Here is a 25952-nt window from a genome sequence, read left to right as displayed (position 1 = left end):
AAAATGCATTTTACTTCTAGATGTAATTACTTGATAGAATCTCTTTCAAAAAACCTGATCTCACTTTGAAATATATGTGGTTTTAGTTAGAAAAACACTGCCTAAGGATTCATTTCTAAGTGGTTTGCTTTGTCATCTACAATTCCTTCTGGCATATAACTATTATTTTCTTTGATAGTAACCACTCAGTGAAGAAACCTTACTTAACTTCTACTCTTATTTGACACCTCCAATTGTATAAGCTAGATTTTTCAGACCAACCCTTCTCAACTCTTACAGAAAAGGAAAAGAAGAAGAAAAAAGACCCTTTAAAATGCCTTATACAGAACATTAAGCAAAGTATAGGCAATTAAGTTTTTTTTTTTTAGTTTTTTTTTTTTAATTTTATTTATTTATTTATTTTTGGCTTCATTGGGTCTTCGTTGTGCGCGGGCTTTCTCTAGTTGCGGTGAGCGGAGGCCACTCTTCGTTGCGGTGCGTGGGCTTCTCATTGCGGTAGCTTCTCTTGTTGTGGAGCATGGGCTCCAGGCACATGGGCTTCAGTACCTGTGGTGCACGGGCTTAGCCGCTCCGCAGCACGTGGTAGCCTCCCGGACCAAGGCTCGAACCTGTGTCCCCTGCACTGGCAGGCGAATTCTCAACCACTGTACCAACAGGGAAGTCCCTAAGTTTTTTTTTTTTTTAATGTGCTTTATATGCATTGAAATATTCTGGAATTTTTTTCTAAAAGACATTATTAATAATGGTTGCCTCTGAGAAATGGGAATGCAGAGATATCTAAAGTGTATTTTCCATTTTATATACTTTGGTAGTTTGGTTTTCTAATACTTTTATTTATTTTTAACACAAGTATTCTTTATTTAAAAAATAAAAGAGTACATAAGGGGGCTTGGTGTCGCATAGAAACCCAGGTGTTACACTCAGTGAGGCTTGTAAAGGACTGTAAATCTGTTGATTCTGATGTGCAGACAGGGTTAAGGAGCACTGTAATAGGCAGACTGAAAACAAAAACTATCACTGTTTCCACTGAACTACAGTGGATCACAGAAAGAAATGAAAAATAACATTTCAAAGGAAAGTCCAAGATCAGTATTTTATAGGTGACAATTTTGTGCTGAATTACAAAATGTGAAAATTAAAATATGCTAAGAAATCTAAAAATAAAACATAGACTTAAGTGGATTTAGAACTTTTTTAAAAGTGATTAATTGGCTCTAGTATTATGGATATCTTGATTGTGATAGACATATGAATATTAAAATAATTATTAATTAAAGAGGCTATTAAAATTTAATTTTAATTGCACATATAGCCTGGTAAATACTGAAAGGACTAAAATTCCAAACATTACAAGGAACCTTTAAATCAGGAAGGCAGCACATGTCCTCAAACTATGGAGAATATGAAGCCATCAGCTTTAAGGAGCACATTAGCAGAGGGACTTACCTGGTGGCACAGTGGTTAAGAATCTGCCTGCCAATGCAGGGGACACAGGTTCGAGCCCTGGTCCGGGAAGATCCCACATGCTGCGGAGTAACTAAGCCCGTGCGCCACAACTACTGAGCCTGTGCTCTAAAGCCCACGAGCCACAACTACTGAGCCTGCGTGCCACAACTACCGAAGCCTGCACGCCTAGAGCCCATGCTCCACAACAAAGATGAGCCACCGCAATGAGAAACCCACGCACCGCAACGAAGAGTAGCCCCCGCTCGCCGCAACTAAAGACCGCGCGCAGCAACGAAGACCCAACACAGCCAAAAATAAATAAATAAATTAAAAAAAAAAAAGTAGTACATTAGCAGAGATGAGTAAACAAGAGTACAAAGAGGTCACTCCTTAAATACCTACTCTCTCCCACTGCCCCATTATTATTCTTCTAAGAAGATAAATCTCTTAATGATAGTTAGGGAGGTGTCACTAAAATGTATGAAATATCTTCTGTGTTGCAGAGATTATGCCAAGCCAGGACAGGGAAAATACAACATAAGTTTGGAATATCTTGTGCCAGACAGTAAGGAAGTACTTATGAAAGTGGGTAGATACTAAACCTACAGGGAAAAGTTTGATGAGAAAAAGGATAGTCACATAGTTTCAAAGTATGTGCCCACAAATTACTCAATTAAAACAGGAAAAATAGTAACTACATAGTAAAGGAAAAAGACAACTGTTAAACTCAATAAGGGACTTCAGATACTCCAGATATTACACCCTGAGAAAGACACATCACCATTTATGTAGTATTCCAGCCAAAAATACATAATCCGAATCTAGTCATGAGGAAACAGAACAGCCCAAATTGAGAGACTTTTTGGAAAATACCTGGTTTGTATTCTTCAAAAATGTAAGTGTCATGAAGACAAAGATAGGCTGAAAAACTGTTCCAAATTAAAGATAATTAAAGAGACCCCTAAATAAAATATGTTGATACTGAACTGGATCCTGTGACGAGGGAGAAAATTTATTATAAAAGGCATAATTGGGACAGATGACAAAATTAGGTTGAAGACTAAAGTTTTCTAACAGTGTTAAGTGTCCTGAATTTTATTAACAGTACTGTGGTTATGTAAAAGAATATACTTATTCTTAAGAAATACACACTAAAATATTTAGTAAATGGCATGGTTTATGCAACCTACTCCCAAGTGGTTTGGATGATATACATATATATACACGCATATATTATATATGGGGGGAGGGGAATAATAAAGCATAGGTAGCAAAATGTTAAAAACTGGTAAATCTAAGTGGAAGAGAGTACAGTTTTTTGTACTATTCTTGCAACTTTTCTGTAAATTGAAAATTATTTCAAAATAAAAACTTTCTAAAAAGATGGAGAGGTGTCAAAAAGAAAAGACGCCAAATTGAAGGGGTCCCCACTGGCCAATATCTAAAGAACGTCATTATTCACACAGTTTCAAAGTATCTCCCCACAAATTACTTATTAATTACAAAAGAAAATGATAACTTTACAATGGATAAAAAATCTGGCAGTTACCATCTTAACTACGTGACCAAAGTTAATATTATCCATAGCAGGACAAATGGAGATCATATAACTCCTGATATGATGCACTTGGAATTTCACAGCTTCACTCTGTGCTACTCCTACCAAAAATGCAAAACTGAATCTAATCATGAGGAAACAACAGACAAACCCAAACTGAAGGACATTCTAAAATACAGCTGGCCTGAATTCTTTTTAAAAATGTCAGTGTGATGAAAAACGAAGACTGAGTAACTGTTCCACATTATAGCTAAGAGGCATGATAACTAGTTAGAATGCATATCCTGGATGAGATCCCAGGTCAAGTTTAAAAAAAAAAAAAAAGGGAGGGAGCTATAAAGGACCTTACTGAGACAGATGGCAAAATCAGACTATTTTGATTGTATATTCAATTACAGTATTGTATCAAGGTTAAATCACTTAAATTAGATAATTTAACTGTGGCTCTTAGGAGAACAATAACACTGAAATATTTAGGGGTAAAGGGCCAGTATCAAATGGCTCACCAATAATGATAATCTGTATATACAGACAGAACAAAAAAGCAAACATTGCACAATGTTAATAACTGGTGCATCCAGGAAAAAGGTTATACAGGAGAATATTATACTAGTCTCATAATTCTGTAAGTTTGAAATGTTTTTAAACCAAAAAACTAATAATAACCATACACTGTTCCCACTATCAGAAATATCAAAAATGCTATTTTGTATTTGGAGGTGGGAATCTGCATAAATATAAATACACACATTCTCTCTCTCACACTTTATTACTTTCAGATGCCTGGGGGGTGGCGGTGGGGATGGGAATAGAGAGGGTGGAATATATAAACAGAGAAAACAGTCCATACATACAATAAAACAAATAAAGGCACAGAAGCATTAAAAGACATAAACCAAGATGACAGAGCCAAATATATTAATATACACTAAGCTTCTACATTAAGTTCTCAAAATGGGTCAAAAGTCAAAACTGAACCGTGAAGGTCACCATCACCATGAAAATGTACCAGAAATCTGCCAAATTTGAGGACCATCTGTCCATCCTCAAAAAGACGTAGTATGTGTGTGCCTTATGACAATTTCAGTACTCATTTTCTACTTTCCACCTCTCTTTTTACAGGCACTTTTTGAAGGCAATACAAGGGAAGTTCAACCCAAAAGATTATTTTTCTCTCTGACAAATGATATACCAGTTAAATCAGAGAATATTCAAGAAAAGGACAGTTTAATGGTACCAGTGAAAACAAATCATTCAATGCAGAATTAAAAATATGCCTTGAATCAGAGAAGAAATTATACTCACTTCTTTTGGAGTGTGATTATCAGCAATTCTCTGACCTTCAAAGAGAAACCTGAGTGAATTCATGGGAACTCCCTAAAAAGGCAGAAAACATACAAATATACAAATCTTAGAAGACATAACAGGAACTTTGATGCACAAAAAGCAAATATGAAAGCTTCAACAGAATATGTAGAACATAAAACTAGACAGCTAATTCTATCATAATTATCATTTACTGAGTACCAACTATTTGCTAGGCACTCCCTGTACCAAGTATTTTATATACATAATCATAAATTTTCATCACAACAGTCCTGGAAGGTAGGTATTATCACATTATCTTCATTTTACAGCTAGGGAATCTAAGGTATGGAGAGGGCACACAAGCTAGCCAAGAACTGAAGGCTAAATCTGCTCCTAAGCCTGTGCATTCTTAACCACTATTCTATATAGTTTCCTCTCAAATCTGTAAGCTAACATAAAGATAAAATCAGATATTGGATGAGCAGCCTCACTAGCTTCCAACTGTACAAGCAAAATTGGTTTTTAAACAGATTAAATCATAGAAAATCGGTAAAGCACAGTAGCAAGCCAGATAAACTACAGTAAACCTGTGATGCCATTTACAGCACTATAAATATCACAAAAGGTATTAAAATATATCTTTCTAATCATTTATTCCACAAAAATAGCTAAAAGAGAATAGATGGCTCATTTAAAGAGAAATAACTTCACTAATAAGTACAAATCAAGAATCATTTAGTCCAAAAGTATTAGAAAGTTCTGCTCAATAACTAATGTGTTAAGATTTTCACAGTTTAAATACAATACTATCCCAAAAACATCCAAAAAAATTCAAACTATCTTCCATTATGTACTATACATAAATATATGGACCTTGCAAACTTACCCTGTATTTGGTTTTAAACTATTTTTTGTGATTTTTTTGGCCATGCTTCCGGGATCTTAGTTCCCCGACCAGGGATTGAACCTGGGAGCAGTGAAAGTGCCAAGTCGTAACCACTGGACCGCCAGGAAATACCCTGGTTTTAAATTATTTCCAGGGTTGGGACTTCCCTGGTGGCACAGTGGTTAAGAATCCACCTGCCAATGCAGGGGACACGGGTTCAATCCCTGGTCCGGGAAGATCCCACATGACATGGAACAACTAAGCCCGTGCGCCACAACTACTGAGCCTGCACTCCAGAGCCCACAGGCCACAACTACTGAAGCTTGCAAGCCTAGAGCCTGTGCTCCACAACAAGAGAAGCCACTGCAAAGAGAAGCCTGCGCACCGCAACAAAGAGTAGCCCCTGCTCGCCACAACTAGAAAAAGCCCACATGCAGCATCGAAGACCCAACACAGCCATAAATAAATAAATAAATAAATAGATAGATAGATAGATAAATAAATAGATAGACAGATAGATAGATAAACAAACAAACAAATAAAAATTATTTCCAGGGTTATATTAAAAATAAACATGACTGACAAGGGTGGAATATTCTTTGATTTTAATCAAAAAAGAAATATCTTATGTTGGAGTCAAAAAAGTTTCTATAGAAACCAGTCTATAAAATCAAAATGGAAAGATGATTCAGTCTCTCTCTATTGGGTAAGTATTCCATACTTTAGATATACTGAGTGTACCATTCCTCGTATATCAGCAAATATAAGAAAAAAATTATCAAGCCTCTGTGAACTGAGTATAGAAACTTCTAAAGACTGTAGACTCTGAAGCATAAAAAAGAAAGCTAGAAATTATACTAACTTGATGTTATATTATCTCCCCAAACCTAGCACCTTCAATTCTGGATCAGTTTAGTTTTCACTTTTGCACTGTGTTTTCTCAATAATCAACTCCCTCATTTATAGATGAGGTAAGAAGACCATATGATTTTCTTCTGAGTTGTTGTCAACAGTAAATGACAATGTATCCAAGTACCTAGGAGCATACTGCACTTAATACATGTTCGTTTCCAATTTTAGCTCCCATCATTATTACAAATGTGAGCTAGCTGAGCCCCAATTAAAAGACTTTACTGAGCATAACAATATCAAAAACAGAAACAGGGAATTCCCTGACAGTCCAGTGGTTAGGACTCCGCGCTTTCACTGCCAAGGGCGCGGGTTCGATCCCTGGTCGGAGAACTAGGATCCCACAGTCCACGCAGCGTGGCCAAAAAAAAAAAAAAACCAGAAACAAATGTTTATTGTTTTACTTATCCTAACACCTAGGTGATTTCTTTTTCTTCTTGCAAAGTCCTAACCACTAGACCACCAGAGAAGTCCCAAAGGATTACTTTTCTTTTGACAGGAAAGAAAAATTAATGATATATAAAGCACTGAATTTAATATTATAACATACAAACCTGTCTTTGACAGTACGATTCTTTGAGTTTCTTGAGATGTGTTGTCATTTTCACTTTGAAGTGAATCTCACTGCTATCCTATGGAGATATGAGGGAAGAAAGTCACTCTCTGTGTAAGCTATTTGCTTTGCTTGAAACAAATTATTTAATTACACATATACACAAATAGAAATGTATACCTTGTCTCCTATATTTTCCCACCAAAATATTCTTTTTAGCATTCATAACAGGTTTATTAAAACACTCTAACCATCCTCAAAGTTGCTATATACCCATTTCAAAATAAATTTAATAAAACGAACATAAAGATAATCTGTTTGGGGTGTTAAAATTAGCAGCATAAGTAAAAGTATGTATGTGAAAGAATGCATTCCTTCAGAACTGCATGCCTATTCTGTTTTCAAAATGAAAATGTGAACTGTCACAAACTCCCAAAGGCAACTCAAAACAAAAAGTACCCCCACAACTGAAGTGTCACTGAAGACGGTCAAACCTACAAATGGGACGTAGACCACAAAATAACAGACACTTACTCCTGCCATAAAAAGTCACCACACAGAGTCTGGCTTCTCCTGCATGAGTAAAATGAGTCAGTCAAACTGATAAACGGGATCACAGGTAATTTTTTTCTACCCAGACTGTCAAGTAAACTACCAGGCAACCATCAGAAAAAAATACTGGCACTTGCATACTGTAAAAATTTCAAAGCCAATCCTAATGATTACATATCACATTCACAAATACGTGTTAGTGGAAGCTGCATGTTTTGTAACTATAAATTTTTTTAATTATTTATTGGTTTGTTTATTTTTGACTGTGTTGGGTCTTTGTTGCTGCGCGCAGGCTTCCTCTAGTTGTGGTGAGCGGGGGCTACTCTTCGTTGCGGTCCACGGGTTTCTCATTGCGGTGGCTTCTCTTGTTGTGGAGCAAGGGCTCTAGGCACGCGGGCTTCAGTAGTCGTGACACGCAGGCTCAGTAGTTGTGGCTCGTGGGCTCTAGAGCACAGGCTCAGTAGTTGTGGCGCACAGGCTTAGTTGCTCTGCGGCATGTGGGATCTTCCCGGACCAGGGCTTGAACCCGTGTCCCTCTGGATTAGCAGGCGAATTCTTATCCACTGCACCACCAGGGAAGCCTTGTAACTAATAATTATTAAAAAAAAAAAAAAAACAAACAGGGAATTCCCTAGCAGTCCAGTGGTTAGGACTCAGCGCTTTCAGTGCAGAGGCTGGGTTCAATCCCTGGTCGGGGAACTAAGATCCCGTATGCTGTGAGGGTGGCCAAATTTTTTTTTTAATTTATAAATAAATAAATACAAATTCTTGTCCTATGTATAATTTCACAAACAGACAAAATTTCTAGAGCAATACCTCACACCATAAGTTAAAATCAGTTCCAGATGAATTAAAGAGCCAATATTAAAAAAAAATTTTAATATTTTCTGTTCTTCTTAGGGAGAGACTTTTTCCCTAATCTTGACACTGGGAAATCCTTATTTTAAAGCAAGATTTTAACTCAGAAACCACTAAAAAAAAAAAAAAAGATTGATAAATCTGACTTAATAAAAACATAAACCATCTATACAGTAAGAAGCACCACAAAAGTTAAGAGACCCTGAAGAAAATATTCACAACATATATAACAGACAAGAAAAATCAAGAAAATATAAAGCATTCCTACAAATCAGTAATTGTTAAAAAGGTAATCCATGGCATAGGACAAACATACACAGGCGTACCTCATTTTACTGCACTCTGCTTTATTGCGTTTTGCAGATACTGTGTTTTTTACAAACTGAAGCTTTGTGACAAACCTGAGTTGAGCAGGTCTACTGGCACCATTTTTCCAATAGCATTTGCTCATTTCGGGTCTCTGTGTCACATTTTGGTAATTCTCTAAATATTTCAAACCCTAACCCTGCAAAAAAAAGGCTCACTGAAGGCTCAGATGATGGTTAGCACTTTTCAGCAATAAAGCATTTTTTAACTAAGGTATGTACATTGGTTTTTTTAGACAAAATGCTATTGCACACTTAAACTACATTATAGTGTAAACATAACTTTCACGTGCACTGGGAAACAAAAAATCCATGTGATTTGCTTTATTGCAGTGGTTTAGAACCAAACCCGCATGTCGCGGAGGTATGCCTGTAAATCAGTGGAATAAAATTGACAGCCCAGAAATAAACCCATATATATCTATGGTCAGTTGATTTTGACAAAGATGTCAAGCAATTCAATGCGAAAAGGACAGACTTTTCAATCAATGGTCTGGGACAAATAGATAGCCACATGCAAAAGAAAAAAGTTAGACTCTCCTTCAAACGCATACAAAAATCATTCAAAAAGTACTCAAAATGATCAAAAACTTAATGTAAGAGCTAAAACCATAAAAACCTTAGAAGAATCTATAGGTATAAATTTTTGTGACCCTGGATTAGGTAATAGTTTCTTAGATATGACACTAAAATCATAGAAACAAAAGAAAAAATAAATTCATCGAAATTAAAAACTGTTTCTGCAAAGGACACAACCCAGAAAGTGAAAAGACAACCCAAAGATGGGAGAAAACATTTGCAAACCATCTATCTGATAAGGATCTAATATCTTAAATATATATGACAAGTTATTACAACTCAAAAATAAAGACAAGTAATCCAATCTAAAAATGGACAAAAGATCGGAATAGACATTTCTCCAAAGATGTATACAAATGGGCAATAAGAACAGGAAAAGATGCTCATCATTAACCATCAGGGAAATGCAAATCAAAAACACAAGATACCACTTCACACTCACTAGGATGACTATAAAAAAAAGACAACAGCAAATACTAACTAGAATGTAAAATAACAAACCTTCATACATTGTCGGTGGGAATGTAAAATGGTGCGGCCACCACTAAAAACAGTTTGGAGGCTCCTCAAAAAGTTTTAAAAAGTTATTACTATATTAGACCCAACAATTCCACTCTTAGATATATAAAGAACTGAAAACATATCCACACAAAACTTACAATGAATGTTAATAGCAATATTATTCATAATAGCCAAAATATGAAAACAACCCAAATGTCCATTAACTGATGAATGGATAACAAACTCGGTATATCATACAATGAAATGTTATTCAGCCATAAGAAGGAATGGAATACTGAAACATGCTACAATTTGGATGAACCTTGAAAATATTATGCTAAATAAAAGAAGCCAAAAAAAAAAAAAAAAAAGAAAAAGAAGCCAGACACAAAAAGGTCACAAATCGTGTAATTCCATTTACATGAAATGTCCAAAATAGGCAAATCCATAAACGCAGAAAGTAAAATAGATTAGCGGTTACTAGAGGCTGGGGGAAAAGGAAGATGGGGAATTACTGCTAATGAACACACCGTGTCTTTTTTGGGGTGATGAAAATGTTCTGGAATCAAATAATGGTAATGGTTGTACAGCCTTGTGAATATACTAAAGCACCTAAATTATACATTTTAAATGATGAATTTTATGGTATCTGAATTATATCTTAATAAAAATTTTCAAAATAAGATGATCACAGAAAATAGGAAAAGGGTATGAACACACGATTAATATAAACATAAAAGACAAAAAATTATACCTCATTGATAATCAGAGAAATGCAAAATAAAATGTCTAGCTATTACACTGGCCCAAAATTGAAAGACTGGTAATATCCCATGTTTCAGAGAATGTGGGGAAATGGTACTCTCATACTTCCATGGTGAGTGTCTACTAGTTCTTTCTTTTGTCCCTTAAAAAAAAAAAACTATGAAGATGCATTCCTCCAATAATTTTCAGCTAACCTTAATTATCTGTTAACATCTCAAAAAGGGTCAATAAGATACAGGCCAGAGTCTGTAGAAATAAGGTGCCAAGAAAGAGAAAGGGGTCAAGAAAAGGCCTGAGAGGCCCTTTGGTTTAAGGGCCCTAGCATTATCACTCAAGAGTAGCCGCTGTATTTGCCACCGAAGCATGCTAACCAAGAAAAAAAATAGTTTTATTAGAAGAAATTAAGGTGATCTAAATCTGCCTAGCAGAGCAATTAAGAAAACAGTATCACCCTCTTCTGCCTCCAACAGATGCATATGTAGTAAATGAATCGCCATTTTTAAATAACTTGTCTTAGTTAAATCATTTTCTCTGTGTGTCAGAAATCATCCACACATTCCAGAGTCAAAGGAGAAAAATAATGAAACTCACCTGTCCGATGACTTTGAGTTTAATATATTCTCCTTCCTTCTTATCCCCCAAGTCCTCGGTTGAAGGTTTTGCCTCCTGAAAGAAAAGTACATATAAAGATATAAGTTCCTATATGCTATTTTTTTTTTCCTATATGCTATTTTAATTATTCACCCATTACTTTGACTTAAGGTACAAAATTTGCACCTGAAAATACAGCGGGCATTTCTTTGCTCTGCCAGCCAATTAAGCAAAAAAGGTCCTAAGTCAATTACTCTCTCAAACACCAGTTCTAAAGATCACTAAAAATCAAGAAAGAAGTCTCTTTTATTATAATAATCCTATAGTAATGGTTCTAAAACTTCACTGAGCATCAGAATCACCTAAAATACTTGTTAAAAGACTGCTGGGCCTCACACCAAGTTTTTTATTCAGTAGGTCTGGGGTAGGGCTGTAATATACATTTCTAACTAATTACCAGGTGGTGCTATTGCTGCTACACAAAGGAACAACCTGGAAACCATTATCTTCAGTCAACTCCTATTAGTCAAAGGAAGCTCATCTCCAAGAATCCTTAACCAAACATTCTGAATCCAAGATTATTTTCTCACAACCTATTGGGAGAAGTTAACTACTCCAATTACAAAACCGTACTAAGAAACATAAATTAATCATATTAACATAAGCAAAGTCTATTTAGAAAGGAAAATCAAATAGCAAAGTATTGGCCTAATGTAGTCTTGAGTCAAAACAAATCAGTTTTATATCAGCTATTATTTTAGACTATCTGAAGCAGTATATCCAATTTTAAAAGATTAGGCTTGGCTGGAAAAAAAAAATTAGGAGACTTAAACTGGAATAAGAAAAAAGCCCAGGGCTTCCCTGGTGGCACAGTGGTTAAGAATCCGCCTGCCAATGCAGGAGACACAGGTTCGAGCCCCGGCCCGGGAAGATCCCACATGCCGTGGAGCAATTAAGCCCATGTGCCACAACTACTGAGCCTGCACTCTAGAGCCCACGAGCCACAACTACTGAGCCCACGTGCCACAACTACTGAAGCCCGTGTGCCTAGAGCCCGTGCTCCACAACAAGAGAAGCCACTGCAATGAGAAGCCCGCGCACTGCAAGGAAGAGTAGCCCCCACTCGCCGCAACTAGAGAAAGCCCGCATGCAGCAACGAAGACCCAACACGGCCAAAAATAAATAAATAAATAAATAAATTAAAAAAAAAAAAAAAAGAAAAAAGCCCAGAGTAAGCAGTAAAAGGAAAGAGGAGACAAAATTGGAAGACAGAAGAAAAGAGTATAACCCTCTTATAAATTATACCATAATAAATAAGATAGTTTCAAATGAAGGCATACTGAAAAGAAAATGAAGTTAGAATAAACTAGTTGAAACAACTTTGCCATGAAGTATCTAAGAAAAGTAAGCCATTTTTAGTAAAGGTGTAGCTTGGTAAATTTCAGTCAATGGTGTGATAAAAGTAGCTTTCCCGGGACTTCCCTGGTGGCGCAGTGGTTAAGAATCCGCCTGCCAACACAGGGGACACGGGTTTGATCCTTGGTCCGGGAAGATCCCACATGCCACGGAGCAGCTAAGCCCCTGCACCACAACTACTGAGCCTGCACTCTAGAGCCCATAAGCCACAACTACTAAGGCCACACACCACAACTACTGAAGCCCATGTGCCTAGAGCCCATGCTCCACAACAAGAGAAGCCACTGCAATGAGAAGCCCGTGCACCACAACGAAGAGTAGTCCCCACTCGCCGCAACTAGAGAAAGCCCATGCGCAGCAATGAAGACCCAACGCAGCCCAAAATTAATTAATTAATTAAAAAACAACAACAAAAAGTAGCTTTCCAATGCACTTTACCTTAGTTTTGCCACCATATTAGTCACTTATTTAAATATATGCTTTTTTATGATTCACAGCAATTTCAAGCTGTTAATCAATGCTTGATAAGAATATAACCAACTATACTGTATTTCAGAAGTAACAAGGCCATTACCTGTTTATCTCATGCCAGTAAATGAAAACTAACAAACTCTTTAACATTCAAAATTTATTGAATATATTAAACTAGAAGTAGCTTTTAAATTTAAGATACAGGCTAGAGTCCAGGGAAATGCTTAGATAACAGAACTGACTTCATTAGTGTGAAACCTTGCCTGTTTATCATTCTGCAGTACTTTCAACATTTGCTGACTACCGCATATTATGGCAGCAGGCCAAATTAACCTTCTTTAGTGAGACAGTATTTCACCTGAAAACTAGAAGACTGTCTTCAAACATAGTCTTCACAACCACATTTCTATGAATTTATATTCAGAGTAAACAGTTCCTTCTTCCTTTACATATCTAGAGAGGACAAGGACAGCTTATTCCACGCAGTGAAGGGCAACAAAGAGCAAAGAAGCCCTGAGTCCTCTTTAACTAAGAGAAGGGGTGTTAAGAAGCTTTATCGGAGTTACCACAAGGAGAAAAACATCCCCCTGCAACCGGAGCAGCGATACACCAGCACAGTGGGAGTGATTTTGCTCCAGTGTTTCCTAGACAGGGTAGCTACAGAGGCTACTCAGAACAAAAGAGTTCTTCCCCCTTCTCCAATCCATTGTCCACACTGCTTCAGAACTCCTTCTAAAGCACAGCTTCTCTGACTGTATAACTACCCCTAACAAAAAGTGCTTTAAGGCCGAGAACCAAACTCTGCAGCACCTCGTTCAGTTCCTCCACTACCAAGCTCAATTCTCATTTTTCTCTCTCCACTTCCTTTACAAACCATGGATTTGGTTAAATTGGACTATCTGCTATTCCCTGAATATGTCTATAAACATTCTTCCACCTTCAGCCCTTTGCTGTTCCTGTTTCCTTTACCTGTAATACATATCCTCTCTCAACCTCTCTTGAAATCATCTCACAAAAATCCATCCCACACATCACCTGAAGTCCAGTATTTAAAAAAACTCTTCCAGGAACCACGGCACCCCTCAACCTTCCAACTGGGATTAATATTTTCCTTTAATGCTTCCATTGGCACTTTATTCATATCCTTTATGGCATTTATTCTCAATTTAAAAACACTCCCCCTTTACTGTCTTCTCGAGGAGTCAGCCTCATCTTTTTCTTCGAACTTCTTATGAGAGTACTCAGCATTTGCTGTTTCCACTTTTACTCTCAACCCACTGTACTCTGGTTTATACCCCACCATTCCACTTGACACTTCTCTCACCAAGGTTACCAGTTCAACTCCTTATTGCTAAACCCAATGGACAATTTCAAGTCTCATCTTTAACCAGCAGACACTTACGACTTCTTCCTTGAAAACTCTCTACCTTTGGCCTCCAAGATTCCATTGTTTCCTCATCTTGACCACTTCCTTAAATGCTGGTGCTCCTCTAGGTTCCATGTCTTTAATCCTCTTTTTCTTCTTCTTCCTGGGTGACCCATAACTCCAACTACCTCTCAGATACTAATGACTCACAACCATCCTCACCAACCTGACAACTTTTCTGAGTTTCACTCATTTTTTCAAGGGCTTGAACATCTATCTCCACTTTGGATGTCCCCATGGGTACCTCAATTTAAGTGTCCAAAACTGAATGCATTATCTCTAACTCCTCTGTTAGCTTTAACTCCTCTTTCTGAAAACCAAAATCCAAAAAAACTACAATTCCTCCTGGATTCCCAATTACAATAAATGGTTACCATACACTCAGCTGCCCACAACAGAAATTTAGTAGTCATCTTTGGCTACTCTCCCTCTCTTAAATCTCACACTTAATCATTCATCATTCTGACAATTATATCTCTTAGTGACTCTCATTCTCTCCATTCCACTGCCTTAGTTCAGGCACTCACTGTTGCTCATTAGCATTACTGCAATAGCATAACAAATGCCCCAAGTCTAGCTCCCTTCAATTAATTCTTCCCAACTACAACCAGAGCCACTTCTCTAAAATGCAATCTGATCTGCCAAGAATCTTCAGGATTAAGTTCAAACTCCTTAGCCAACATACACTGGTCCTCCATGGGCTGGTTCCTGCCTAGCAATCCAGCCTTGTTCTCCTACTTCTCCTGCTAATAGTATCTTTTGCTCCAGCCACACTGATGTACAATTCCTTAAACAGGGCACCCTCTACCTTATCTCCACTATCTCTGTACATGTTAATCACCTCTGCTTGGTATGCCCTTTCCTACCCTATTCGCCTTTCAAGACCACTCAAGCATCGCTTCCTACAAAATGATTTGCCTCATCACCCTCTTAAATGTTCCCATACTGTTTACTTTAATCTTATTATAACATGTTTGCATATCTGTGTCGCCCACCAGATTGAGTTCCTTATTGGCATGCCTTACTCTTCTCTGTATTTCTGGTCAAGCACAGTGTCTAGTATGTATTTTGAAGATACTCAGTATGCTTGTTAAATTAACATTTTCTGTGACAGTTTTGTACGTCTTGACTTCCCTACAAGTTTACAAGGAGAGGGTCCAAGTTTTTCATCTTTATAATCTCTGTAGTGTCATGCAAATACCAGGCAATTATTTAATGCTGGCTGAATTAAGTTGACAGCACTATTTTCTGTATCATACCACAAAATCTTACTAACGCTTCATTACTTCTACTGTACACAATAGTCAATACAAACAAAATCCCTTCAGCATTTTATATTCACAGTTGGGAATAAGAGATAATTCACACAGGGAGATCAGCTCAGTGCTTTGTGACCACCTAGAGGGGTGGGATAGGGAGCGTGGGAGGGAGTGAGATGCAAGAGGGAAGAGATATGGGAACATATGTATATGTATAACTGATTCACTTTGTTATAAAGCAGAAACTAACACACCATTGTAAAGCAATTATACTCCAATCAAGATGTTAAAAAAAAAAAAGAGGGGGCTTCCCTGGTGGCGCAGTGGTTAAGAATCCGCCTGCCAACACAGGGGACACGGGTTCGAGCCCTGCTCCAGGAAAATCCTACATGCCGCGGAGCAACTAAGCCCGTGTGCCACAACTGCTGAGCCCGTGCGCCACAACTACTGAAGCCCTCGCGCCTAGAGCCTGTGCTCCACAACAGGAGGAGCCACCACAATGAGAAGCCCACGCACCACAACGAAGAGTAGCCCCCAGAGTGGCTGCAACTAGAGAAAGCCCACGTGCAGCAACAAAGACCCAACGCGGCCAAAAATAAATAAATAAAATAAATAAATTTTTTTAAAAAAAAGAGAGATAATTCACTTCAATTTCATAAGAACATGTGAATACTAGGATTTGAAATTTCCAAAAATAAACTGCCACTTTCCCTAGTCACTCCATTTTGGTGATCTCTTCCCAACTCTTGAAGCACTAGAGCAATGTCATCTACACCCACTTGTTTAATAGCCTCAGGCTTGCCTAATGCAGTCATCCAACTTTTCAGGTGCTTTTTTTTCTTTTCCTTTCACAAACTAGTCTGGAAAATGAGAAGATCTTGGACAAAAAAAGGCCAAAGTTTGTCTCCAGTGATCTTAGTGTCTTTTGTATGCCTTCTTTCCTTCTGTCCCCTGTAAAAAAGCAGCCAATACAGAATGGTATGGCACACTAGTCACAAAACAGTGAAAGCATTCAGCACTGGGTGTGGGACAGTAGGTCATCAGAGAAAAGAGAATCCCGGAGAGGGCTGGCTGATTTGGCTGGAAAGGTTACACAGCCCCAGAGCAGAAGAAACTGGTAATGTAAAGAAAAGTAAATGTATGTACAAGATCAAAGACAGGAACTGGAAACCTCTAAATTCTCAGGTCTGTGTCATTTAGAGATTAAATCATGGTAACTGGAACAGTAAAAGGAATTTATCAGACACCAGGCACTACCAACTCTTCTTTCCAAGATATAAATTAAACAGCTTAGAAACAGAGGATAGCTGGATCTGAAAAGAAGAACTAGACAAGAAAGGACAGAGAACACAACAATCCTCATTTACAAATGTACAGAATTCAACAGAAGGATTTTACTGTGCCATTTCAAAGTCAAAAGAACAAGAACTTTGCTAAAAATCACTATGGCAATCAGTATGTTGACAATTTAATCACAGGAAAACAGCACCACACTTAACTACTCCCAATCTCTCACTGACCCAGTTGTACAAGGATTGTTCATTCTTCTGAAAGAGGGGGGATTCTGGGGGAAACCAAAAATAAAGAATACATTTACTCTTATTTGATGACATTAACAAACCTGTTCAATTTTAAAGGTGGGACAACAGTATCCTGGTTTTGTTAAAAGAAAAAGTCCTTCTCTTTTAGAGATACATATTAAAATATTTGCAGATGAAAAGACACAATGTCTGGGTTGGTTTCAAAATAATGTTATGAAGTGGAGTGGGGTCATGCAAATGAAATAAGAGGCCAAGAGATGGGTATATGCGTACAATTATATATACATTAAATTTTTCCATAATAAAACATTTCATTAAAAATACATTCAGAAAAAAAAAAAAAAATACATTCAGAGTTTCCAAAAATTGTTAACCATAGTTCTTACTGTACATCGGTTTATTTCATTTTATTTCCTAATGAAGAAAGCTCAACAAGGATTAAATTGGATGATTCTAATAACTGTACCCATTATTTAAAGAAACAAACCCTCAAATTACAATAAAGTCATCTCCCTCATACTTCAATGGGTTTACCACAATTCTAAAAATACACACACACACATATTTTTTCAGTGCATGCTGCCTATGTTCAAATTTAATGAGACAGTACTAGACATTTGGAATAAAACTGACCAGACTTAGCTCCATAACTTGAAGGTTTAAGTCAAGCTGTGAAGACACTGGGACTTCCATAAATTTACATTCAACCCTAGAATTGCAGTTAAACACTAGATAAATAAAGACAACTTCTCAGGAACTAAAAATTATAATTGAAAATCCCACTGGTTGGACTTCCCTGGTGGTGCAGTGGTTAAGAATCTGCCTGCCAATGCAGGGGACTGGGGTTCAATCCCTGGTCTGGGAAGATCCCACATGCCGCGGAGCAACTAAGCCGTGCACCACAACTACTGAGCCTGCGCTCTAGAGCCTGTGAGCCACAATGCCTGAGCCCACGTGCCACAACTACTGAAGCCCGTGTGCCTAGAGCCCATGCTCTGCAACAAGAGAAGCCACCGCAATGAGAAGCCTTCACACAATGAAGAGTAGCCCCCACTTGCCGCAACTAGAGAAAGCCCACGCACAGCAACAAAGACCCAACACAGCCAAAAATAAATAATTTTTTTAAGTTAAAAAATATATATATATTTATATTAAAAAAAAAGAAAAGGAAATCCTACTGGTTATATAAACCATACTCTCTGCAGCTAGACTATGGACCTATGCAAAGCCTAGAACAAACTGGCTTCACTGTATCCAAAAGTACTAGCAGGCAGATTTAGAGGTAAGGCAGACATTGTTAATTACCTATCCAATATCCATTTTCCCCTTCTTCCTTACAAAGGGAAGCCTAAATTTGCCAGCCAAAGAAAAAGAAAGAAAAAAAAAATTCTAATCTTCTCTTACGGCCACATGATGCAGTGCTGGCCATGCAGATAGAAGGTGACATACTTTTTGCTGGTACATACTTTTTGGCATACTTTTATCCTTTGCTCCATCCCTTTCTCCTGCCTGGAACAAGACATAAAGTTACCTTGCCGGCAAGGAGACAAGCATCAGAGTGAAGACACCTGCTAAGGACAGAGGGGAAAGAAGTATGAAGGCATGGTGGAGCTGCCTTACCATCCCTGAACTACTTATGTCTGAACTTCTTGCTTCATTAGAAAAATAAACTGCAAACTTGTTTAACTTACTATATATCAGATTTTCTGTTATTTAGTCCAAAAGCAATCCAAATTGACAGAGGAGGTGCTCTAAATAGGTAGCATTTGGCTTATATTAAAAAACAGCTCCTCGAAAACCCACTCAGTGTGCATCAAAAGCAGAATAGATAAGTAAAGTGTGGTATAGTTGTACAATGGAATGCAATGTAGCAATGGGATTTAACAACATACAACTATACACAATACAGACAAATTTCCAAACAATGCTGAGCAAAAGAAGCCATACACTGAAATACATACATACTGTATGATTCCACTTATAAAAAATTATAATGTATAACAGCAGGCAAAACTAATCTATGTTAGTAGTCAGGACAGTCTTTTTTTTTTATAAATTTACTTATTTTTTTATTATTATTATTATTATTTTTGGCTGTGTTGGGTCTTCATCGCTGCGTGCAGGCTTTCTCTAGTCGCAGTGAGCAGGGGCTACTCTTCGTTGCGGTGCACGGGCTTCTCACTGCAGTGGCTTCTCTTGTTGCGGAGCACGGGCTCTAGGTGCACAGGCTTCAGTAGTTGTGGCACGTGGGCTCAGTAGCTGTGGCACGCAGGCTCAGTAGTTATGGTGCACGGGCTTAGTTGCTCTGCAGCATGTGGGATCTTCCCGGACCAGGGCTCGAATCCGTGTCCCCTGCATTGGCAGGTGGATTCTTAACCACTGCGCCACCAGGGAAGCCCTGGACAGTTGTTCTTAATCTGGGTGCTGGCTGCATGGATGTGACCAGTTTGTGAAAATTCAGCAAACTGTACATTTATGTACACTTTTTCATATATATATATTTATCTTCAGTAAAACCTTTAAAAATATCTGACCCTGGCTATTGAGAACAGCAGGTCCAGCAAACAGAACTCCACCCTTCCTTCCTTCAGGTCTTTTCCTTCAGATTCTCAATAGCTCAGTAAAAGCAATCAAATGCAAAAAGAATGGTCAAAATATAGAAGTATAACAAATACAACGTATCTTTAAATAAACTTAAGTCATGTTGCAGGAATTCCAAATTTTAAACCATAAGACTAAGGTACTCAATAATAGGATCTGTGTGGCCTTACCCACATGACTTTTTTAAAGTAGACTATCAGAGAATAATCTACAAAAAAAACACACACAATTTTAATATATTCCAAAATAGGATACCAAACATGACTTAGAGAAAATGGGAATTCCCTGGTGGTCCAGTGGTTAGGACTCGGTGCTTTCACTGCCTGGGCCCAGGTTCAATCCCTGGTCGGGGAACTGAACTAAGATCCCACAAGCAGCGCAGGATTATTATTATCCATAACAATGGATAATATCCCAATGTCCTGGAAGAAGCAAATGATTCAATTTTGGAGATAAAGTTACTAGGTCTATTGCTAATAGAACTAAAGATCGAGAAGGTATGCAAACACATCGTAAAAGGAAAACTACTGCATGACAACCAACCCTTCCTCAATAACAAAAAACATCATGGGAATTGAAAGAGGAGGAGAAAGATACCTGCTGTTTCACGTTTTTGAGGCAACCTTTCAATTCTAGGACCTAGAATGCTGCCTGGAACATACTGACATTCAATAAATACTTGTTAAATGAATGAATCTGACCACTCATTCCTTTAAAAACTTTTACTAAGTATTCAGTCACTCTGCTAGGCACTTCAGAAAAAAAGGGTGAATAAAGCCTGATTCCTGACCCTGGAAAGCAAACAGTAAAATGGAGAAAGGCACTTAAATAAATAATTACAACACTAAATATATAACCTATAATAGAAACATTCTAAGTGGTATGGGGGGCTAATGAGTGTCAATAGATATTTGACAACTGCTTTACAGTTTTGAAATCTGAACTACTCCACTAACCCTCATGAGTACTATTTTTTTTTTTTAATTTATTTATTTTTGGCCACGTTGGGTCTTCATTGCTGCGCGCGGGCTTTCTCTAGTTGTGGCGAGCGGGGGCTACTCTTCGTTGCGGTGCGCAGGCTTCTCATTGTGGTGGCTTCTCTTGTTGCGGAGCATGGGCTCTAGGCGCCCGTGCTCTGCAACAAGTAGTTGTAGCACAGGGCTCAGTTGTTGTGGCGTGCAGGCTCTAGAGCACAGGCTTGGTAGTTGTGGCACACGGGCTTAGTTGCTCCACGGCATGTGGGATCTTCCCGGACCAGGGCTCGAACCCGTGTCCCCTGCATTGGCAGGTGGATTCTTAACCACTGCGCCACCAGGGAAGCCCCCCTCATGAGTACTCTAACATAATAATCATACTCAGTTTTTAAAATACTATTAAATAATGTTCAGGTAACATTTTATTTGAAATGTTTTATTATAATCAATATGTTTGCAACATTTACTAGCAGCACTTCATATATCTGTCAGAGAGAAGACAGAATACATCATTCCTCTCCTGGGGCATGGAATGTTTAATGTATGTATCACTAACTAAATGCTCAAGTCGTAGCTACAGTATGCAGCTATGTTTGTTAATACTTATTCTTAACACACTTATAAGTATGTTAATACTTATTCTATGACATAAATAGTATACATAATTATGAACTTTAATATACACCTAGTTTATCATATTCTCCTGCTATCTCACGCTAACAGAAAGATCAGCAAACATCAACAACAGAGAGATATAAAGAATGCTGCAGGGAATAACGCTATCCTAACAAAAGAAATACAATTAATGTGGTAGATTAAGGATAGCTGCAAATTCTTTGTTACTCTTCCTATTAAGAAATGGAGTCTAGATGCCTTTCCCTTGGTGACTATAGTTAATAATACTGTATTGTATATTTGAAAGTTGCTGACAGTAGACCTTAAAAGTTCTTATCACAAGAAAAATTTGTAACTGGGAGATTGGGATTGACATATATACACTAATATGTATAAAATGGATAACTAATAAGAACCTGCTGTATAAAAAATTAAATAAAATTAAAAAAAAAAAAGAACATTTGTAACCATGTGTGGTGATGGATGTTAACTAGACCTATTGTGGTGATCATTTCACAATATATACAAATACTGAATCATTACGTTGTACACCTGAAACTAATATGTTATATGTCAAGTATATCTCAATAAAAATAAATGCCTTTCCCCTGAATTTGGGCTGGACTTAGTGATTTGCCTGACCAACAGAATGCAGAAGTGACTTCCAAAGTTAGGTTCTAGGAGGCTTGGGGTTTCCACCCAAGGTTCTCTAGAACACTCTCTTGTGAGCCCTGAGCTGCCATAAGTCTGAATATTCTGGGGTCCCCATGCTCAAGAGAATACATGACGAGAGCACTCACAGAGGCCTTGAGACTATATGAAGAACCCATCCGTTACAGCCCACAGTCATGTGAGTAATCCCAGCAGAGGCCCCACACATCAAGGAGCAGTGATGAGCCCAACCCACAGAGCCCTGCCCAAATTGCAGATTTATGGGCAAAACAAGACTGTTGCTTTAAGCCATTACGTTTTGAAGTAGTCTGTCAGGTACCAACAGATAACCAGAATTACATAATGCTTCAAAATCCTTGACTAAAGATAAAAGGAGATCATTCAATCAATATCTCTATCTCTCTCCCTCTCCGCCCGCCCTCTCTCTGAGGTGGGGATGGACAGAGTAAAACTGCTACAACAGATTCAGTCAGCATTTGAAGCAAATCAGTCATCCAATTATTACAAATTAACAGACCTGAATTGAAGAGCTGAAGTCCATGCTGCCTTTCATGATTCTGATATGAAAAAGAAACACTATAAATGTGAATGTAAGGAAGGAGGAAGGAAAAATATTTGTACAAATTACCCTCACCAGTTTGATATTAAACTTCTTGTTCTACATAAGTGCTCAGTTTTGCTGCAACGTGAAATTAGGCTAAAAGTGAGCACCCAATCAGGTCTCTATTATTGGTTAAAGGCTAGTCCTTCACCTTTCTGAGGGATCACGTACCCCTTATGAAAGCTATGGATCCTTTCTCCCTAAAAAAATACACATGCACAAATATAACTTCATACAATTTCCATACAATTTCAGTGGATTTTCAGCCCTTAGGATTTATGATCCTCAGGTTTAGAACCTGTATTAGAGGATTATTCAATAATGGTACACTGGATGATGGCATTGTTAGAATTATGAGAATTTCATTCAAATTCCAAAAATAATCATTTTTCATTAGTCAATGGAGAACCCAGCAATTCAAGTCTTGTGTGACTTTAATGTCCACCTATTTTAACTTGAAATGATTACTCAATTCCAATATCTTAGCACAGACAATAACCTTCTGAGAGGTGCCTCAGAAAATACATCGTTCTAAAACAACCTGGTTTATATTGTCTTTTGGGGACAGTGGTTCAGTCTCATGCTGCTGATATGGCACAGTAGTAACTTGGGATTCTCACTCTCACTCATAAGCCTCATCAGGGTAAGAGTTCAGCTTCATATCTCTTTAAGTCCTTAGCATCCCAACACTAAAACTGTACTGGGTCCCAATTATTATTAACAACGATGTTGGTCAATCAGCCTAGAGCAACAGTGGTCATACTCTATGGTCACAGGACTCTTTTACACTCTTAAAAATTAATTAGAACCCCATAAAGCTTTTGTTAGGTTGGTTATATCTACTGAGGTTTGCAGTATTAGACACTGAAACTGAGAAATGTTTTACATACATATTAATTCGTTTTAAGATAATAAACCCAATATATATTAGCAAATAATGTATTTTTATTAAAAATATTTTTCATGTTGCTATTTATGAAAAAAAATTTTTTTTTTTGGCTGCGTTTCATCTTCATTGCTGCACATGGGCTTTCTCTAGTTGCGGCGAGCAGAGCTTACTCTTGGTTGCGGTGCATGGGCTTCTCATTGCAGTGGCTTCTCTCGTGGCGGAGCATGGGCTCCAGGCACACGGGCTTCAGTAGTTGTGGCACACAGGCTCAGGAGTTGTGGCTTGCAGGCTCTAGAGCACAGGCTCAGTAGTTGTGGCGCACGGGCTTAGTTGCTCCGCGGCATGTGGGATCTTTCCAGACCAGGGATTGAACCCATGTCCCCTGCACTGTCAGGCAGATTCTCAACCACTGCACCACCAGGGAAGTCCCGAAAAATATTTTAATAATAGCAATATAAAACACTGGTAAGGATATGATGATACCCTCATTAAATGGTACTGTGTATATAAATTACAATTTTTTGCAAGTAGCAATGAAGCATCAATCTTAAAAAATATATATTTTTCAAAACAAAACTAGTAAGAAAAGTGGCACTGTTTTGCATTTTTGCAAATCTCTTCAATGTCTGGCTTAATAGCAGCTGGATTTCCACATCTGCTTCTACTGATACATTTCAATCTGTTGTGATATACCAGGTCATGTCAATCTCTAGAAAACTCCACTGAACACTCATGAAAGAATGACAGTGGGAAAGACAATGTCCTAGTATTATCATGAAAATTGTTTTGGCCTCAAGGACCCCCTGAAAAGAATCTAAAGAACCTCTGGCCTAGAGGAACCTGTTAGTGTCCTAGGTGCTTTATTTGTTCCTTCAAGTCTCTTTTAAATGACTGGAATTCAAACTGGAGCAATAAATTCTACAATTTACTGTATAGTCCCTTCTGTACACTGCTCTTTCATCAGACTATAGTAAATTTCAACAGGCTTCCTAGCCACTTCTGAGCATCAAAATAAAAGGCTGATGAAATTAAGCATTTACACCTGTTCTTTCCTCCCTGGTAACCAAGTAAACAACTACCTAGGGAGACAGTTATAATGCCATTCCCATACCAATTTGGGAATTAATCTAGACTGTTAGTAAGAAGATCCACCCAAAACTAATCTAGATTATGGTTTAACCTTAAAAATATAAATGTACATTTTGCGCAACAGTACAAATCCACAAAAGCCTCACTTGCTCTCACCAAGTGGTACAAAACTGAACTGGGTTAAAAGCCAAGGGAATAAGTGTGTTAAATTTAAAAGTTCAAGTACATTATGGGGTTGAATGAGAAACAGTTTTCTAGATAACTATCACTAAACAAGCAAAAGGTCCAAAAATACTTTAAAAAGTCAAAGTCGTCTGAGCAAACAAAACAAAGTCCAGACAAAAAACCTATGAAGTAAAAACTAGCCATAAACATGGTTAACTAGAAAAGGATGAGGAAGAAAAACTTACCACGTAAAATCGAACACTCCTGATTGAGTGCAAATCCCAAGCAAATTCTTGATATTAACATTCAGATGGAGCACTCTGCTATAACAGGAAGCTTTCTGCAAATGTTCTGCAACTGCTCTACATACACGAAGTTTTCCTATCCTTTTCCTCAAAGGTATCAGTCATCTTCATGTTAACGCCCAGATGAAACGCTTTCTGTTGCTCTAGCAGTTTTGTTCTACTTTGTTTCTTGATTATTCTGAGTTCTCTCTTACAACTGGAGAGCTACTGAACCAATCCCGAGTAAGAAATGGGAAAGTACAAGAAAGAGGCGACAGCTCTGCACACCCACACGGAAAAAGACTCAGAGCCGAGCAGAGGCAGCCCGGCCCCAGCTGCAATCCGAACGGAAGGCAGAGCTTTCTAGGTTCCCAGCAACACCAGACAATGTCTCCCTACCCCCCGCCCCCACGTCCCCACTCCAAGACTATCTAAAGACTAAGAACCCAAAAGTGGAGTCCACCCGCTTTTCAGGGCCACGGAGGCTCCGGGGCAGGTATTCTCTCCCGTTACATAACTGGGGCCTAGGGCCCTGCTTCTGCAATGAGTCCTCTGAAGAGGCAGGCACACGGGTTCCCCACGGACCCTCTCGGGAAAGTGGGAGCTGGGCTCTGCACCTGGTCGGCCCCGGAGAAAGAAGGGAGACGACTTGAGGCCGCGACCAGAGGCGCTGGGGCACAGGGGGTGATGAGCCAGCCAGGAGAGGGGCAGGGCGGCTCCCGAAGGCCCGCGGCAGGCCCGGGCGTCTCCGGTCCTACTCCACTCCCCTCCCGCGCTAGCCCAGTCCCCACCGGCCGCCCCCTCCCCCATTCCGCCCTCCCCTCCCCCGCGCCTCCATCCCCGGCCCCAGCCGAGCGGCTGGCGGACCTGCGGAGTAAGGCCTCGGCCACCGCTATCGAACGGCTCCCAGGCCGGTACCTGGTCAGACATGGTGACGGTGGTTTCCCCCGGGGTCTCCGCACAGCAGCGGCCTCGGGTAGGCAGAACCTCGCTCCGGGGTTTACAAATCCGTCTCTCTTCCCCACAGCACAACACGGCGGCTGGAGGGACTTCCGCTACGCCTGGCGTCACTTCCGCT

General features: G+C 38.7%; 1 protein-coding gene across 3 annotated transcripts in view; it reads right to left on the bottom strand.

Moving 5' to 3' along the window:
- Positions 1-25952, bottom strand: part of SUMO1 (small ubiquitin like modifier 1) — a 27663-nt gene extending 1711 nt beyond the window's left edge. The window contains exons 1-5 of one of the 3 annotated variants that reach the window (XM_082397196.1): positions 17618-17647; positions 16960-17007; positions 10872-10946; positions 6662-6739; positions 4310-4381 (exon numbers count right to left, since the gene is read on the bottom strand). In XM_082397196.1, the coding sequence (XP_082253322.1) occupies positions 4310-4381; positions 6662-6739; positions 10872-10946; positions 16960-17007; positions 17618-17632 (288 nt within the window). In that variant the 5' untranslated portion in view covers positions 17633-17647. Of the gene's footprint in view, positions 1-4309; positions 4382-6661; positions 6740-10871; positions 10947-16959; positions 17008-17617; positions 17648-25792 lie in introns of those variants that run through there. The other 2 variants (XM_082397198.1, XM_082397197.1) reach the window with 2 other exon arrangements.

Source organism: Balaenoptera borealis (genome assembly GCF_965194805.1).
Source record: "Balaenoptera borealis genome assembly, chromosome: 6".
Lineage (NCBI taxonomy): Eukaryota > Metazoa > Chordata > Mammalia > Artiodactyla > Balaenopteridae > Balaenoptera > Balaenoptera borealis.
Note: the sequence above shows the minus strand (reverse complement) of the source record. Positions and strands in the feature narration are given on the sequence as shown.